We start from the raw sequence: 20051 nt of genomic DNA on the forward strand, positions 1-20051 counted from the left end.
TGTGAGATTTTTTTTATGGTTACGATCTACCTGTGATGATATGTATATTCAGGACTTTAAGGCATTGCAACTGATGAGTAACCTTTTTATTTCAATTAAAGATGCACTAAACAGAAGAGATGTTTTACTGAAACTACATACAGATATACAGCAAAAACAGGAATATCCTCTAGATAATGAACCAACACCTCTACAGGTTGATCATGTTAGAGGTTGAGTAAAGGGTAAACTAGGTGGTAAAGTGGATCTGTGTTAAACCAGGATGCCCAAAGCTATAAACGGTGCGTGACACAATGCAGTCCTATCATCTCCTGCAAATATGGCTGCCGGGAGTCCATCCGGCCGCTGCTTCTGATCAGTGAGATAAACACTGTGAGGCGTGGAAGAGTGTCTTTCACTCTGCGTCCTACACCTATTTCTAGAGATGTGAATTCACTGAATACAAACTTAGGTTATATATATATTTTTTTTGTTGCAACTATAAAGCAACTTATTATTGCAAAGTTCTGATGTTTAACTGTCCATGTGGTAAAAATAAACTTGGTTTGAATTAGCTACTACTTCTACAACCCCTGGCAAAAAGTATGGAATCACCAGTCTTGGATGAGCACTCATTCAGACATTTCATGCTGTAAAACAAACTCAGATCAAAAACATGATACAATATTAAGGTCGTTCCAAAGTGCAACTCGTTGGCTTTCAGGAACACTCAAAGAAATGAAGAGAAAATATTGTGGAAGTCAGTGAATGATACTTTTATTGACCAAACACAGGGAAATAAATATGGAATCACTCAATTCTGAGGAAAAAAGTGTGGAATCACTCAAATTGGAGGTAGAAAAAAAAGGACACACCCAGTCTATTTCCTTTCCCTAAATGGACACCTGCCCCAGATTAGATGTGCCCGTTAGTGTGCAGTTCAAAACACCTGCAGTCATGACACCTTGGAGGGCTGCTGGACCAAGTGGAGTGGTGAGAACCATGGCTCCAACAAGAGAAATGTCCCTTGAAACAAAAGAGAGGATTGTGAAACTTCTTGAAGAAGGTAACCCTTCACGCATGGTTGCTAAAGATGTGGGCTGTTCACAGTCAGCTGTATCCAAGATATGGACCAAATACAAACAGCATGGAATGGTTGTTAAAGCCAAGCGTACTGGTAGACCAAGAAAGACATCAAAGCGTCAAGACAAACAACTTAAGGCCATTTGTCTTGAAAACCGAAAAAGTACAACTAAACAGATGAAGCATAAATGGGAGGAAGTTGGAGTCAATGTATGTGACCGAACCGTAAGAAATCGCCTAAAGGAGATGGGATTTCAATACAGGAAAGCTAAACGAAAACCAGCATTGACACCTAAACATAAAAGAACGAGACTCCAATGGGCTAAGGAGAGGCAATCATGGACTGTGGATGACTGGATGAAAGTTGTCTTCAGTGATGAGTCAAGAATCTGCATTGGACAAGGTGATGATGCTGGAACTTTTGTTTGGTGCCGTTCCAGTGAGATTTATGAAGAGGCCTGCCTGAAGAAAACAACCAAATTTCCACAGTCCTTGATGATATGGGGCTGCATGTCAGGCAAAGGCACTGGGGAGACGACTGTGGTTAATTCTTCTATCAATGCACAAGTTTACATTGACATTTTGGACAGTTTTCTCATCCCTTCAATTGAACAGATGTTTGGTGATGATGAAATAATTTTCCAAGATGACAATGCATCGTGCCATCGGGCAAAAACAGTGAAGGCATTCCTTGAAGAAAGACACATTCAGTCGATGTCATGGCCTGCAAATAGTCCAGATCTCAACCCAATTGAAAACCTGTGGTGGAGATTGAAAAAAATGGTCCACAAGAAGGGTCCAACCAGCAAAGCTGATCTGGCAACTGCTATCAAAGAGAGTTGGCACCAAATTGATGAAGAATACTGTTTGTCACTCATCAAGTCCATGCCTCAAAGACTGAAAGCTGTTATAAAAGCCAAAGGTGGTGCAACTAAATACTAGTGATGTATTTTGAATGGTCTTTTGTTTATGCGTTTTTCATGATTCCATACTTTTTTCCTCAGAATTGAGTGATTCCATATTTATTTCCCTGTGTTTGGTCAATAAAAGTATCATTCACTGACTTCCACAATGTTTTCTCTTCATTTCTTTGAGTGTTCCTGAAGGCCAACAAGTTGCACTTTGGAACGACCTTAATATTGTATCATGTTTTTGATCTGAGTTTGTTTTACAGCATGAAATGTCTGAATGAGTGCTCATCCAAGACTGGTGATTCCATACTTTTTGCCAGGGGTTGTATCCACCCTTCTCTACATCTGTCAGTCGGTATTGGTCAGTTATTCCACCATCTACGTATTGTTTATATACGCATTCATTTAAAGGGCTTTGCACGAGGAAAAAATTGTAAAAATACACCAAAGGAACAATAGGAAATATCTAACCCTCATCTGAAACAATAAGAAAAAAAGTATGGATATTTTACCACTGAGCCAGTTAATATAACGCACTGGTCTGCAACCTGCGGCTCCGGAGCCACATGGCTCTTTGGACCCTCTACAGTGGCTCTTAATAGTGGCTGAAAATGCTATAAAGAACTAAATTACCTAATATAAGAACCATTCTATGATGCTTTTTTGGTTTTAATTAATTAATATTGAAAAGCACCAGAAAAATGTTTCTAGAGCTTCCTCTTTTTATTAATTAGCTTACAAACTAGGCATTTTATTATTGTTATCATTTTTGTTTATAATACCCTACCCCTACTAATTCCATGCTTCAGCTTTATGAATTGTTTTGTTTTTCCTTATTTTAAAAGCAGAAAATATAAATAAGCTCTTAATAGTTTAAAATGGAAACAGATTTCTTTTGGCAGATATTAAACAAAAGTAATAGGTAGTGTTTTTTTGTTAAAATATCTCTAAACAAGTTTTACTTAGCTGGACTCGGGGCAAAAAATCGCTTTTTGGATATGAAAAGTTGCAGAGTCTCATCCTGAGTTTTGTCGCTTCGCCTGCTATGAATATTTTTTTTCAGATGCATTTAGTTATTTTTGCCCCCTGCTTGCTTTCCTAAGAAGTGATGAAATATTTGAGACATATGTTTTACTGAAACTCTGTTTTTCACACTGCTCCCAGCATGCCTCATTCAACAGTGAGTCACAGACACCCCAGCCACAGGAAGAGGAGACTAATGCGTTCCCTTCATCTGATTAGCCCATTTGCTCCTCTAAATGAAAAGCCACACAGTTCTAATTGAGCGTGTTTATCATAGTAAATTGTGTTTTTGTGTACATCCGCTAAACTTCTGATCAAATGTGTGACCCTGAAGGGGCCCGCTCTGTAGCACTCAGCTGACCGGCCTCATGATACCATTTAAGACCCCAAGATAACCTCATGCCTCCTCTGAAACTTTGGACTTTGTGAGTGATCATTCCCATCTAGAGTTTCCTACCTCATTCCCTTCTCTTTTTTCCTGCAGACTTTGAGCCTTTTTTTCTTTTTTTGTGTTGTAAGACCCTCCCACCGGACAATCCCCCCATTGTTGGCCTTGTGTCTGACATCTTCATCCTAGTGCTGCTCTTTTCCTTAACTGCGCTGGAGCATTTCCTGTCTGTTTATGGCGCCACTCTAAAGAAGTGTTTCCTTTCCTGCAACTGTAGCTGTGTAATGTGCTGAGGTAAAGAGAGGAAGTGAAGTGCATTAGTGCCTTAAAGAATCAGTCCATTTATCGTATGCAAAAACAAATTCAAAACTTAATCAACATTCTCGGTTTCAGTTGCACTTCACGATCAAATAAAATCAAATGGAAATATTGTGGTTAAGTCACTAAATTTAAAAAACCTTTAGGGTTTCTGTTACCGTGCAGGAGCAGGGAGAGGCAGCATGCTAAAAACCACCCTACCTCCTGTTTGAGGCATATCTGCCCACACCCTGACACCTCTGGCCCCTGCTCCTGTTACAGCTTTAAGAAGCAGCATATGTTATTGCGTTTCTTTTTTCCCCCCCAACTGTGCTATAGAGACTAGTTATAAAGCCTGAAAATGACTTTCTTGCTCACTCCTCCTTATTTTCATCCTCCAAGATGTCATTCAAACAATTGCTTTGTCATGTCAAACAAAGGGCGTGTGACTTATACCAAACCTGTAAATCCCCTCTGACTGGGTCACATAGCACATTTTCACACAGGGGACTGGGTTAACTGGTTTGGTTTCCTGAATAAACTGAGTTCATTATTACTGTTAAAGAGTAAGAGACGGGTGTTTAAAAGGACACACCATCATTCTTCCACCACCGTGCTTTATACGTTGAAAAGCTTTCCACTCAACATGTTATTGAGCTTTATAGCCTCACTACTCTGCTGTGGTCAGTTTTTGAAACGTAACGGGGTTGATTGTGATGCGCCGTGTGGCCAAATTCCTTTCAAAAGGGAGGCTTTCTCATGGCAACTGTTAAAAACAAGCTATACTTGTTTGCCTGTTTTCTGTCTAACTTTAGCGGCTAACCTCCTGACTGAGGGCTGCGCTGTCGTTCAACTGTGTACTGTCCAATCCGGAAGGAATTTTCCCTGGATGTCCTTTATTGGAAAGACTGACAGCTCCCTGTTCAGCCAGAAATCAGGAAAAATCGTGCTTTTAGAGCTGATTACACCTGATTGTTAGGAAGAAAGAAGAGGGTACAAGGTTATCTCCTTGTAAGAATATCTTTCCCCCATGTTCATGCAGAGGCCAAATGTCGAGGGAGTTTGTGTCTTGAGCAAGTGAGAAATCAAACAAAGCTAAGCACTTCAATGCAGGGCTTTGTAGTTTACCTTTCTTCCAAAAGATGTCCCTGTTAATCTGTTGATGTTTTGTGGGGGTGAAGTGATTTATGGTGAGGATTGCAATCTACTATGTTGTTAAATTTCTGTATATTTAGCCACACATGCATCCAGTCTCCCCATGAATGTGGAAGTCCCTCTGCAGGCTTTAGAGGAGGGCTAATTGAGCCCATAGGGAGGAAGATGCAGAGAACAAACATACAGCTTTGTTTTTCCGGAGAAGCATAATATCTTATTTATGGTTTTGTTATAAACAAGCTGTATAATTATATTCTCCAACGATGAGCAAAACAAAAATGTAAACCCTTTTTGGGGGGGTTTGTTGAAATATGAAAATAAGTTTTTATTTTTTTTTTTGCTTAAGTTGATTTTGTCCATATTGACACACAAATCAAGATGGCTTTTTAGAAGCTGGTTGGATTGAATGAATGAGGCTGATGGCAGATTTTCACCTTCCAGCTTCCGTTTTTAGTAATGGCCACTTGAATCAATTATAGAAACCATAGAAATTTGTTAAACCAGTCTGATATAAATACTGAGATAATGACATTTTATCTCACTGAATCTTCTAAACTTCCATGTGTATAAGTGAAAAGCAGTTGGGGGAGATACCCCAATGCTTCCCTCCAATAAATGCTGCTGAAACTAAACATATGCCACACTTTTCAGATTTTCCTTTGTTCGAAGTGTTTAGAAACCACACACCAATTTGTTTTTTTCACTTCCCAAACTACGCCCTAGCGTTTGCTGGCCCAATTCATCCACCTCTTTTAAAAAGCTGCTGCGTATAGAAGCGGCGCATCAGCAGAGCTTTGTGCTGCAAATCCACCTAATGCTGAATCAATCCCATCATGATAGATCCAGAGGCCGGGGTGGGAGGTTTATTCTGATCTGCTTTAGTGCAGGATGCTGACAACAGTTCTGACATTATTTCTTTCTTTCATGTTAATTTTTACAGAAAGGATTTCACCAGGATCAGATTTTGGACTTATGGAGGCCTTGAAAAAGTGATATATAACTTAAGTTGAGGGTCTTGTGTGTCTCAGAGTTTTTATCTTTGTTTATTGGCAATCGTTTGATTACAGAACATCTGCAGTAAAAACCTCCATAAAAGATATGGAAAACATGTTATGTAGTCTAAAAAAAAAAGACCTTGGGCAGTTCATTATTACCCTCCTTATGAAGGGCTTTGACTTATATCACCTTCCACTATTACTTTACATAGTAACTCGGTCTGTTACCAAAGCGTCTTATCTCTGGATTGTATAAGGGTTTGTTATGACCTTTGCCGTCACGTTTTGTCGTGTTTTATCTGATGCAGTTAGACCTTAGATAAGGCAGCTTTTAAAGACCCTCTTGTTTCTGTGGTTTTGGTCAGAGCTTCTCTTGTCTGAGAACGAGCGGATCAGATCAGAACGCTCCTGAGATTTATGTGCGTTTACGTGGATGTGTCGTTTTTCTTAGTGGACCCACGCATCTCACAGATTTTTTCATTAAGTGTGTGTTGGGTTTGGTCTGATCACTTCTGTTTGATTTTTAATAGGAAACCTCTTTCAATTCTGTCTGAGTAAAAAGAGTTAACCTTTTTGTCAGAGGTATAAGGCAGGAGATTCCTAAACTTCTTGCTCTAAAGTCTAAATCTGGATTTTAAGATTAACTTGTGACAAGACACAATAAGCACTTTTATTGAATTTGCTTCCAACTTTTTTGTCACTTAAAGGCTTCAAATCGTTAAGTTGTCATATCAGAACAAATAAATGCAACAGTTTTTTTTAAAACAAATATTTATTTAATTTAGTAAGAGAAAAGAAGTGATTCAAAATGTCTGTTTTTACATCTAAAACAAAGTAAATACATTAAACTTAGATAAAAAAAACAAAGGCAGCCTTATCTGGGTTGTTGTTGATTTCAGATATTCAGATCTTTTACTTATTCCGATTTATTTCCAAATTTCCATCTTTCTGTTTCCACCCCGCTTTAGAGTAGCTGCTTGATAACATCTAAATGATAATTGTATTTATTTGTGGTCAAGCAATGTTTGGCTCTTGTTGGCTTCATCACCAGCATCCTGGCACTTCTCATCTATTGATGAGTTGTGAGATTCAGCTTCAAAGAAAAATTGGGATTTATGTGAAGAACCAGTGTTAAGGAGCACAGAGGAAAAAAGGTGAAAAGAACAGAATTGATTGGTGTTTATTTCCCTCTAATATGATACTTAGTCAATACTTTCTGCCTTTTTTCATTGTAAAATAGCTGACTCTGATAGTGTTTAAGTCTTTGATAGTTACGTCAGGACTTTGCCTCATCCGGCTGGAAGGTGAACTTCTTTTTCTCCTTTGCTGAAGTCAACAGGTTTTCTCGCCATCATAGGAACTCTTTTTGTCTTCTCATCATGATGCTGCCACCACCGTGTTTAACTGTGGAAAACTAACACTGACTTTCACACTTTCAATTTGCAGCTCTTTGATAAAGACCAGATCAGTGAGGTACATAACTTGTAGTTTTTTTTTTCTGGTGGGTTTCTTCCACTTTCAGACTAAAGAGCTATTTATTGTTGAGGATTTAAAAACATTTTTTTTAATCTGTTTTTAATTTTTACCACAACTCTGACCTAACTCTAGTGTTTCTATCCAATACTGATACTTTTGCTCACTAACCAACTCTCTGTGAATCACATCTAAGAAAGCCTTTTTATTTAAAAGTTTTTAAATCAGGTTTTGGTTTGATTATCATTAAAGTGGTTATTTTTAAATGTTCTCAACAGAAAGACCTGTGCAGAACAGCCATGCTGGGACAAAGACTGACACAGTCGGACATTTACACTAAACTAATGTCTAACAACCATTCAGTTTCACTGGATTTAACAGGAGGGTAACCGGGTAAAGGCTTGCATAATCAATCTGAAGCACAGATTTAAGATACGAACACAAAAAGGTATGGTGTCCAATACATTTTTGTATGTGAAATATCACAACAAACCAACAAACAGTTGAATAAAAAGGATTCATATTTATAATGTAAGGAAATATGAAGAAGTTTGACTGATTTTCCAGGACAGTGTGTTTCTTGGGTTGATGTCACTCCAGATTGTTTCCATCTTATTTTCCAGCATCATCTCTGCTCCAAACAGATCATTGAACCTCTCCCCTTCAGCTTTCTAGATGTGAGGTTTTTGCAGGAAAGTAAATGTGTTTAGTAAAGCAAACCTTTGACCCTCAATGCATCATGCTGTAAAGCATGATGTGTACTGCTCCCCCTCACATGTCCAGTTGCTTAACCAAGAACACACAGCATGTGACGTCACACGGGAGAAGCATGCATAAACACAAGTGGCCCCTTCAGCGGATGATAAAGGTCATCCCATATGTCCCAGACTGCGCTGTCCAGTGAAAGGGCTGAATTGCAGCTTTTATTTGCCCCTACGCTGTCTGTAAACATCTCAGCAAGGTGGTTAAAGATGTCTGAAAGCATGCTTTAGCTCTGAGCACATGAAGCTGTACCCCACAGAGTGTTTCCATATAAACACACCTCTGTCATGTAGATTTAGACCAGCAACACTGCGACTGTGATCGCGTTTGGTAACGGTTTCCTCTCAGAGGTGTGCAGTTGTCCAACTTTTCAGAATCAAGGCAACAGACTGGGAATGTAGAGCCGGCTGTTGTTAGGAAGTTGCTGCCACCTTGTGGATTGAGTCCATCTGTTACATCACAACCTTTCATAAGCACAATTCAGCACAAAGGTGGAGTAGGTGCATTGACCTTCCAAAAGCATCACAATGGATTTCAATACATAACTATTAAATGCTAGGGCAGCACCTTCAGAGATAACAGGGTCATAGTATGAAAACTTTCTGTCATACTTGATGTGCTTTTCTGAGGTTTTATTTATCTAATAGTTGATTGTTATGTTTTAGTGCTAAAGGTCATCTTGTCTTTATTTAACGACATTCCCTCCCTCCCTTCTCAGGCATCCTCCGTGTTATATAAGTGATTTTAAAGGATTTTAAAGAAATCTAGAGATTTTAGAAATACTGCCTCGTGCTGTTGTTTATTTTCAATTCAGTTTATCTATATAGTGCAAATACACAACACGTCATCTGCAGGCACTTTACAGAGACAATGCCGTCAGATTAGTTAGAAGTTACTGTCAAGGAAAATCAGTTGATTGCATCGAGTTATTGACTTGCAAGACATGGTCCTCCTGGATGAGGTTGTGTTGACGTTTTCTGCTTGCGTTTGTCTTTGACTCTTTAGCGATTCCTCATACCGAGCATGCATGTAGCGACAGTGGAGAGGAAAAACTGCCTATTAACAGGAAGAAACCTCCAGCAGATCCAGGCTCAGTGTAGGCGGCTGTCTGCCGAGACCAACTGGGGTTTAAGGAGACGGAAGCAGATATACAGAAAGTAGCATAGATACGAAAGTTAACTGTCAAGGAGCTCCACAGGTGGCCCACTCCAACAAAGGCACAGCCAGAAAGACAAGCTATGAGCCAATGCTCTTGTCAGAGGATGAAAGAGAGCACATGCAGTTGGTCACACAAAGAGAAACAGGACTACACTGAAAAACAATTCAAGCTCCAACATCTTTTAACAGAGAGGTTGATGGCAGCAGCACAGATGATATTTAAATCCAGAATGGAGTCACAGCCAAATAGGAACAGATCAGTTGAAGCTACTGTTACGGAGAAAGCAGAAAGAACTTGGTTATAAATGGAACTTAAATACTGCAGAGTGGGAGAATAGAGATAGAATGAAGCAGAGTGATGGAAAGTGGCCACTATGTCCTCCAGCATCCTAAACATAGAGCAGCATAATTTAATATCTTAGATAATCTTTTAGAAATTATGAAAAGTCCTTTCTGCTTAGAGGGACTGAAATCCACAGTTCAATGTGGCTTTTTAAATGACGAGGTAATAGTTGGCCCAGATTTATGGCATATTTGATCACTTAATGTTTAGTATCCTTTTTGCTTATTTTAATAAAATGAATTGACCATTGACATCTGAGAATGGAGAGAGATGCCATTGCTACAGCATGTTAACGTTTCTTCCCCTGTTTGTGTCCCTCTGTAGGTGATCACCTGCTTTGGCCTGTCCGTGGTGTCATGTCGCTACGTGGGATTTGCCGTGGTTGCCTTGCTGGTGGAGATAAACTCTGTGTTCCTCCACCTTAGGCAGATGCTGCGCATGGCTAGCATGGCGGCAGGCACACTCTACCGCGTCAACAGCATCATCAACCTAGGCACCTACGTGGTTTTCCGCATCAACACGCTGGCTTGGATGACCCGCTGGCTGGTGCTGAACAGGGATAATGTCCCCCTGCTGGCCTACACGCTGGGCAGCGTGGGAATGGCCATCATGACCGTCATGAACATCATCCTCTTCTGCCGGCTGCTCAGGAGCGACTTTTTAAAGAGCAGCACCAGGGAGGCCAAGAAGGAGAAGATGTAGAACTGTGCGTTAACACCAAGTGCCTGAGATCCGGTACTGTTTTCTGCTTGTGTTTAACAACCTCATAGCTTGGAGACGGACATGGAGAGATGTTTCCCCACACTGTTAATGTAATCAGACAGCCTCACTCTAAAAAAAATTACGACCTTACTCACCTCAAACCTTCTCCCATCAGCTGCAGTTTTGGCATCTGTGCTCACGTGCTTCTTCTCATGAAGAACACGAGTCCCTTAAAGATGTCACTGAATGCCTTAAAGTCCCAATTGACGTTTCATCTGAAGTTGTAGCAGGGGGGTGAAGTGAGGCCTTTAAACAGCTCCTCCAGTACTCACTGACACAGCCACTGGGAACAATATCAAATACCTTTACTAAATACATTATTTAATTCATATAGTTTATAGTCTATACACATTATGCTGTTAATTTTTTTTTCCTTTTTTAAAACCATCTGAGTAACATCAGTGGCGCCCCCTTATATCTGCCTTCGGCACTGCAGAGGTGAATGTGTTTTCCACCAAATCTCCTCAACTAAATACCGCCAGCTACCTCAGAACCGGTCGCTAACTCCCGCTTTGCTGACAGTGTTGATCACTTTACTAGAAATTTAAAAACCACTTTAAAAAAACGAAACGAAAAATGTAGAGCGCCGCTCTCCACAGACGTCGGTAAACCTGTTAAAGATGTGCCTTAGAGTAAATACCTCCCATCTTTTCTGCTAATCGTCGGTTGGTTCTTGTTTTTTTTTTTTTTTTATTCCAGTTTTTTGGCACGTTATTTATAATCTCACTCAAGATATCAGGATGTTTGGTCAAACACTAATTACCTGAGATATAGAGCATAAATATGCATCTACCTTTCTTTAATGTCACATGTTTCCCTTTTACTACATTTTGTCAAACAGTTTAAATACACAATATGAACCTTTAAATGCCTTGGGGGGAAAAAAGGCCTTATTTTAACGAGACGTTAAAAAGGTCATCAAAACACGAAACAGGCCTGACATTTATATTTTTTGTAATAAGCACAGATTGTGACCTTAATTGCGTTCCAACAGATGCAACAAATGGTTGGGTTATATATCAAAATTATATCTGATGTGGGAAACGAATGATAAAGTTAATCATTTCTATTCAAAACAGTGTGAAAATCACTGCAGAATTAATTTATGTCTCTTTAGAAAATAGAGGAAAAAGTCTGTAAAAATTAAAAGATCTATCCATACTTCATTTTTTGTTTCCCCGTTAACTATCGTAAATTTTAGTACAAGTAAATGTGCTCCTTTTCCGTACTGCTTTGGAAGCATATTATTTCTTAATGTGTTCAAATAAATTTTTGTCAATTTTCTATGGGAGGATATTCATGTACATTAAAAGATTTGTGTAATTTCACTGTTTTAGCACATCTTTACCAGGATTGCCAGTAATTACTGCATATAGCAATCTTAGAACGTAGTGGTTAGTTCAGGATAGTTGGATAAATGCTTCTAAAGATGATAAAATGTAAATAATTTTTTGAAAAATTAATGAATGTGATTTTTGGAGGTGGAGCTTGTTGCTTATAATGAAGAAAATTAAAGTGGAAATGAAAAAAGATAGCTTATTCTTAGCAAGAGAAATAAAAAAAAAATAAAGCTATATAAAATTTTATCCCTAAAATTTGCTTTGATACGTAAGCACTGGAAACTGGAGAACAGAAAAAAAGCACCATATAAGCTTCAAGAAAAGAGATGACTACATGAAACTTTAATACATACATTTAAAGCTAAATTTAAGTAGATCTCACCAGGACTGTGTCGATGAGAGCGTGACACACGGTAGCTAAACTGTCACAGCTTTTGTTTTCTTTATTTTGTTTGGTATATTTATGTAAAATGTGGACATAAATTGTTGCCCAACAAATTAGCACTGAAGGAAAAACAAAATCCTAACACTTTTGCAGGGTGTCTTGCTCACTAGATCCTCCTTTATGAAAAAGTCTGGAGACTCGAACCTGTTTCCTTCTGTTAAAGAAATGCCCAAATCCAGTGAAATGGGTGCAAATACTGACCGTAGATGGGGCTGTGCTCCAAATGTCATCAATTGTGGTTACTATTTGGTGAATTATTGTGCTATTGTGTGCCGTGGTGGGTTTCAGTCTGCAGTAGGAGCTTTCAGACAGGTTCCCCCCGTTCTTCAGTTTACAATCGGAGGATTGGGCATTCCTGGCCATCGCCTCAGTGACCTCACACAGCCAAGACAACCACAGATGTTTGTATTTTGTCACCTTTTTATCCACACATGTGCCATCTGCCTTTAATCTGAAGGGAGTCTGAGAACAAACAGGTCTGAGATCTGTGAATACAGCAAACTGAGCTGCCTACTCTTCCTAATCTAATCGTTATAATCGTTACACTTTATAAAGAAATTTTGAATCTCTTTTTTTTTTGTGCTTGTGTTTGGGGTTTTTTTTCCTCCTTTTTGTGAATAATCAGTGTTTAATTGTACATGTTTATAATTTATTTGTACTTAGAACAAATTATGGATTAAAGCTGTAATTAACATGGTGTATAAGATTTTCCTGTTGTAAAAGAAATTAGAAACGTTTATGATGGTGCAGTTTGTATTTTAACTCAGTGACTGTAACTCTCAGATTGGTTCGTTATGAAGGTTAAGAAAATCTATATTTAAAAAAAAAATCCCAAGAATTATAGATATAGCAGCTCCTCCAGATTTTCAGCTTAACATATCTGGACTCGCACAGCCTGACATTTATACTCAGCACTTGAGGGTTGCTGTAGATCAGGAAGCATAAACTAATCTCCAGTGGGGCTCCGTGTTTCTTGAAGTCTATAACAACCATCTTGTAAAAATATGGAATATACTTTTTTTTTATTGCATTATTCCCCCATATTTTGATTTGGTCTTTTGTTTGTTCAAATATTTAAATTTTGGGCAGCTTATTGTGGTTGTAGTGAAGAGAGTTGGTGACTATTGAAGTTTTGAACAGTGAGATTACATGTGTGTCTTGTTAAAGCTGCACTGATACTGCTGTAGTCTGTGCTTTAATGAGTTGTAATAAAGCGTGGCAGTCAAGTTGGGATCCACTCCTGTTTTTTTATGGTGTTAAGCAGAACAAACTTTTTTCCTGCTCTCTTCTCTGCTAAATTTGTCTTTTTTTTATTGTTATCTTGGTTTTTGATTACCAAATGCAACCCCAACAAACCTCCAAAAGGATGTTCTGTTTTCAGAAATACAGTTGAAAGATATGAGACATATTAAATCAAATAGCTTCATGATTGTGTTCATGCACAATAACTGATGAAATTAGTCCTCATATGTTTGTCTTTTTTCTTTTTTTTTCCTTTTGAGTTCCATCATTTAACAAACTGTTAATGGTTTAATGTTTCCAACGTTACAACCCTCTTGATTAATCTTTGCATTACCTTTTAGAGCTTAGTAAAAACACAAAACTGACTTTTGAAACCATGCAGCTTTTATGTCATTTCTGGCCATCCGTAAAATTAAAGAAATCAATTCAATCCCCTGAAAGCAGCATTGTTTGCCTCACATTGTACTCTGGCTTTCAACTGTAACTGTGTAAATATAACGGTTTTATTTTTTCATGCTTTGGCGGAAATTGTTTTGTAACTTAATTATATTGACCGTATGTTTCTATAATGTAATTGTTGAACGTGACAATAATAAAATGAGAGGAGAAAAAAAAAAGCTTCAGGTGTTTCTGTTTACTGGGAGAGTTTTAAAGTTCACTTTAAAGGTATGAAATGAAGCTTATGCAAAAATCCAATCATCTTTCAAGATCATCTTCATTTAGCTCTTGACCTTGTCTCCCTCCAGCACACCAATGAATTTTCACCCATCTCACTCTCAGGCCCAATCCCAAACTTCTCCCTAAGCAATTACCCTTAAATATTAAGTGTCACTACCAGTGATGTTACACTCGCAGCTGTGGAAGGCACCTTGATTAAAGGTGGGGGGGTATAAACGAGAATGGGATGGCTTCTTCACTCCAATGGAAAAGGAACAAATTTGTTTCTATGGCAACCCAGTGATGGCCCATTTGTAGGCGTAGCTCTTTGGTGCAGGTTAACATAACATTTGGCATTTACCCCCTTCTTAAAGCAAATGTATACAGTCAAAATTATTTCAAAGAGGACCTTCCATTTTGGAAATAATGTTTTTTTTCATAAACTAATTTGTGATTTCCTGTCAGTGTGACGAAGATGCAGCAAATAGCGAAGCATTACATTTGGTGGAATGTGTTTCCTCCGCCATCAGGCGGCTGTTACACCTGCTGCCCAATTCCAGTGAGCCTGCAACGGACGCAGACTCGCTATTAAAAGGCTGATCGGTCCACTGGCCCTTCCCACTATATGGTTTGGGATGGCACTTAATGTGCTGGAGCCAAAATATTTGCTTTTATCTTCTTGAACCCCAGTTGGCCTCGGCAGACGGCCACTCACACTGAGCCCGGTTCTGCTGGAGGTTTTTTCCTGTTAAAAGGGGGCTTTCCTCTCCACTCTCGCTACATGCATCCTCAGTGAGAGGGATTGCAGAAAGTCAATAAGTCGAAGCAGTCAGCTGGTTTTCCTTTGAAAAATTTTGACCAATCCGACTGCATGACCTAGTTGGGTGGTCACTGTGGAGTGGCTTGGGATGACAGAAGTTGTGGATTGGTGAAGTATATATATAAACTGAATTAAACAGTATAAAACTTTTCTATTTGCAGCTTTTCTCATGTATATGAGAAAAAGTATATATATTTATATATATATATGTATCATTTTCCTGACTGTTTGACTTGGTGTTTTGAAGCAAATAAACCTCTAAAAATGTTGGCCTTAAGCCACTTTAAAGCTAATTTTTTTGTTATTCTCAGGGTTGTTGTCCATTTTGAAGCCTTATCGGCGTTCATGCTTTAACTTACTGTTACTTTTATTTTTATAGACATGGCATAGTATTTCTGACATGGCATAACATATATTTTGTTAAAAGCACCAGTCCCTCCTACAGCAAAGCATCCCCACTGTCAGGATTCCTGTTTGTGTGTTAGTGCGAGTTGTGCATCTCTACCATAGAGGATCTTTGTGGAGAACAGGGGTAGCCTACACAGGTGAAAGTAATCTTTATAATCATAGTGCTGGGCTTAAAAGAGCACCAGAGCCTTCTTGGTTTCTTGTGTATTGAAGATGTTAGTTGCTTCCTAGTCTCTTGCTTTCCTCTGGTATTTTTTACTGACATTTATTGGTTCTGTTTGGTTTTCTGTTTTGCCTTTGTTTCCTTTGGACTTACATCCAAACTAATCCGTGCCTACTCCCCTCTGCATTTGGGTCCTTAAAACCTCCAACAAACCTGACACCCACATCATGATACTGCTATACCCATAGCTAACAAATGGAATAGTGTGTTCTCAGGGTTGTAAACTTCCTGTTTCCCCTCCCAAACCAATAGAACTTATAGTCATTATGACAAAACACTTTTTTGTTTTCATCTCACCACAGTACATGGCATGTGGCCTTAGAGCCCATGACTACAGGACCTTTTCCACAGTTGATAATGACACTCTAATTAGCTTAAGCAAGCATCTTTACAAGGTATTTTACCTTCTAAATGAGTAATATCAAACGTTTTTGCATTACACAGTGTTTATCTCTGGGACACATCAATCCTTCCTGAACAGCTTGATTGCTGATTATTCCCATACTGTTCACATCTGCGTGTCAGTGTTGAACAGAGGAACTCTGAATCTCTTCAGACATCTGGAAGTGATATCTAACGATTAACTAGATATTTAAGCCCCACATTCTTTTTTTAAGTCACTCGAGTCAAGAAGCAGCACCATTTCTGCTATTTGCATGGTGTATAATGGTAACTGGCAATAATATCAAAGGAAATCCACAAAAAAAGTTTTTAAAAAGAGAGCTTTACGGTTTACGTTTACACTAACACTTGTGAATGCATTTGTAGCTGAAAATCTGTAATTATAAATGATGGAGAAAGCTTTCCCCTTGGCATCACAGAAAACAACCAGTGTATGCTTTTTCTTGGTAAGTACATGCTTGGTCTGAATAAACAGGAAGGCAGAAGCAAAATGGGTGCTTGGACACTTTATTTCTTTAACTACAATTTTAAACTCTAAAGCAATGTGAAGATGGAACCTGCATAAGCACAAACCATCTTGTTTCATCCTTAAACTGGAAAACCGTCTCATTGAATAACACTATCAGTATTTCCTGCTTTATAATTACTTGCTTTATGCATTGCAAAATCATTGAAAACAATAAACCATTTGACATTTTCTCTGGATTCTTTAAGCAAAGTGAATTAATATTAAAAACATTGTTTTGAATGTCTATACTTCCCTCTAGTGGAAGAATAGTTTAATAACACATTTGTTTCCCAGGTTCTGGATTGTTAACGTTACAATAGGATAACAGTAGGACAAACTGCTGCTTATCTCTATGGTTTAATGTTTTTATAACCATATATATGCAACTACACTCCACTCCAAAGAGAAATTAAGGGAATATATTAACATAACATGCACATTTTTGGACAGTTGGAGAATCTCCCAACTGCATGCAGAAAGAGCCCAGGAAGGTATTAGAGGGTCTATTAGATAAATCTCTCCTCCACACAAAATGCATCTATAACAAACTTCCATTTCAATTAATTTTGAAATACTCAAAATCAGAGTCTAAGTGATTAAGGTTTCATTGGAAAAACAATAAACAGAAACACAAGAAGTTACCATTTTTCATTTTCCATATTTATTAAATGTATTCAGGGGGAGATGGGGTGTAGATTTTTACAAAGCCTAGTATTGTCAATAAAAAGGCGGCAAGGTTAATTTCAATTTTGGAAGTAGGAGACTAAATTGTGAAGAAGAGAACAAGTATTTTATACTTTTGTATAGCTTTTTCATAATCAATATATTTTATATTTTTAATTTGATCCCTGACCACACCTAATAAATATTTTAAATCTTTAATGTAGTGTTAATTTCTTTAGTAATTAAAGCTCGCCAGTAAAGTACAAAACAAAAAGTGGAACAAAAAAGTGATTATTTTTCCAACCCAATTTTTTCAGCTATGGATTTGCAGTTCATTTAAAATAACATATTATCTTGTTTAAAACCAATACATATGAAAGTCTTAATGCAATAAGTTGGAAAAGATTTTTTTTAAATGTCGTTTAGTGGCAGGGGAGGAGCTAGATAGGGGACCAGGGGTGGCCATGGCCACCGTTAACCACTCATCGGCCACCTATGCTCTTTTCAGAACTAGATTTTGTGTTTTTTGGGGTAAAGAGAAAATGATGTGTCTCTGCAAGTCATCTAGGGGTCTTCAGTTAAATCAAAGATAAATAACAATTTTAATAACAACTTAGCAAATAATAAATGTATGTAGATATTAATGCTTGTATATATCCATTTTATGCTGAATGTTTATTGATACAAGTAGGTAAGTACCGTAATGACGATGGAATAAATTTACGCCCCAGGACTCAAAACTGAGTTTTATCCACTATACCTTTTATCTAGAAACAACGGATGTTTAAATATACATCTATTTGTTAGCAAAGGTTGTAGGAAAGTATTAAAACATTTCTGGCTATGCCTCTGGTTCCAACAGGAAAATTAACAAGCAAAACATCCATATTTTTTAAATAAAGACTAACTATAAGGGTGGCCAGGCAATAACCAATGTAAATTGAGGGTGCCGAATGTTGATAGGCACCAGAACCTCAGAGCCTATCTACAACAGGAAAATGAACAGGCACAACATCCATATTTTCTAAATAAAGACTAATTATACTTTTCTACAACTTCTGCTGACAAATATACACATAAATATCAATAAATATAATATAAACATTTGTGCTTTCTAGATAGAAGGTATAGTGGATACAATTATTTGAGGTTTGAGTTTTGGGCGAAGGTCTTTTCTAATGTCATTACCTACCTACTTTTATCATTAATTATTCCGCATAAAATTGATATTGATATTTACAAGTACTAATATCAAGATACATTGATTATTTAATGCATTTTATTAAAATAACTATTTATCTATAATTTTACTGAAGACTAGATGACTTGCAGAGACACAATTTTCACTCTACCTCATATAACACAAAATCTAGTTCTGAAAAAAGCAGCAATTCTGTACTTATCAACTTTAATGTTAGTATACTGATGTGTATAATTAACCACAGTGTCGTTGTTGTCAAGTAATTGTTAATATATGAAAAACTAGTAAGTAATATATGAAAAATTTCAATGTTTTGAATATTCCACATTAGAGTAGTACTGCTGCCACCATTTTTATTAGAAGGGGAAAAATAGGTAGGGGTGGCCAATGATTGGCTAAGGGTGGCCATGGCCACCCCTGGCCCCCCATCTAGCTCTGCCTATGAATATAACACGGGCAGAGATTGTTTAATTAGAAACGTAAAAAAAAATCTAAATGTTCTCCAAAATTGTGAATGTAGCCAGTTTTCTGATAAGAAACTCCAAATGTTTTTAAAAAAAATAAAGCTCCAAACCACTGACCCAAAATGATCAACATGGAAGCTATTTTGTTTTAATAACAGAAAAGCTATTTCTTGCTGTCAAAGGTTGTATTGCTTTGTTTTCGTTCACTAAACACTCTCAGCGTGACCGTGCGACCTGATGCTGAAGCTGCTGACGCGCAGCTGTCAGAGCCTCTCTCCTCCAATCAGCGGGCCCTCTCCCTCTGTCGTCCGATGCTCCGATCACTCTGGCTTGTTTTCATCATTTCCCATCCAGCGCCTCTGTGCTTCAGTCGGAGGAAGCAGACCAGCAACAGGGGCATCCTTGGAGATCATAATGGACGCTCCTGGATCCCATCACTGATCGATGCGTTTCCCTCTGCGCGGATGCTGCAGACAGGAGTGGCTTTGTCAGAGGACAGAGGAGCCTTGCATCCTGTCTCTCCTCTAAATAGACAGCGTCACATGCCGCTGGGAAGCGCTTTATCCTTTCAGATAAGATGTGTTTTGGTGAATGCCGCAGCCTGCAGGATTTGGAGCAGCACTGGAGAGCAGCATGCCCACACAGCAGGAGGATTTATAAAGCTTCTGGGCCATTTTCAATTCAATCATTACTGTAAAGGTAAACACATTTTCTTATTGGAAAACTGCCTACGTGTTCCATTGATTTCATAATTGAAGAGCAAGGGCGTCCCTAGAAAGTTTCTAAAGGGAGCCAGATAGGATGGGGGGACTTATATCATGGTGGTAGACAAAAACTTTAGCCTAATTTAGAGATATTGCCTGATTGATTGATTGATTGATTAATTGCCTGATTGATTGATCAATTGACTTTATAAGTCTCACATTGGAGAAATGTACTCATTACATCAGCTCAAATTGTCAAAAAGAAGAAGATACCAAAGGAAGAAAAGGTGCATGGGGGTATACACAGTATGTACAATATATATATATATATATATATATATATATATATATATATATATATATATATATATATATATATATATATATATATATATATATATGTGTGAGACATCTGGAGTCCTTTTTTTAATTATACAGAGTTATTGCATAGGGTATTTACATATGTATCTGCATAATTGCACTGGGTATCAAATATAGAGAAACAGGTTATTGCACAGGGTATTAAATAGTAATTGCTCATTATACATTGCATTAGTTATTGCCATTGTAGTGTCGCATTGTATGGTCTGTGGCAGCATGCTGTCATATAAATATAAATTACATGAATTCCGAGCTTTTCATTTG

General features: G+C 37.9%; 1 protein-coding gene across 1 annotated transcript in view; it reads left to right on the plus strand.

The window, feature by feature from the left end:
- The window catches only part of tlcd2 (TLC domain containing 2), a 31056-nt gene extending 19850 nt beyond the window's left edge, over positions 1-11206 (plus strand). Inside the window, exon 4 of the mRNA XM_038283958.1 lies at positions 9892-11206. Within this exon, the coding sequence (XP_038139886.1) occupies positions 9892-10269 (378 nt within the window). The 3' untranslated portion in view covers positions 10270-11206. The remainder of the gene's footprint in view (positions 1-9891) is intronic.
- Positions 11207-20051: the final 8845 nt, after the last annotated feature.

This window comes from Cyprinodon tularosa, unplaced genomic scaffold (assembly GCF_016077235.1).
Source record: "Cyprinodon tularosa strain WSP-4 unplaced genomic scaffold, ASM1607723v1 ctg198, whole genome shotgun sequence".
In the NCBI taxonomy this organism is placed as follows: domain Eukaryota; kingdom Metazoa; phylum Chordata; class Actinopteri; order Cyprinodontiformes; family Cyprinodontidae; genus Cyprinodon; species Cyprinodon tularosa.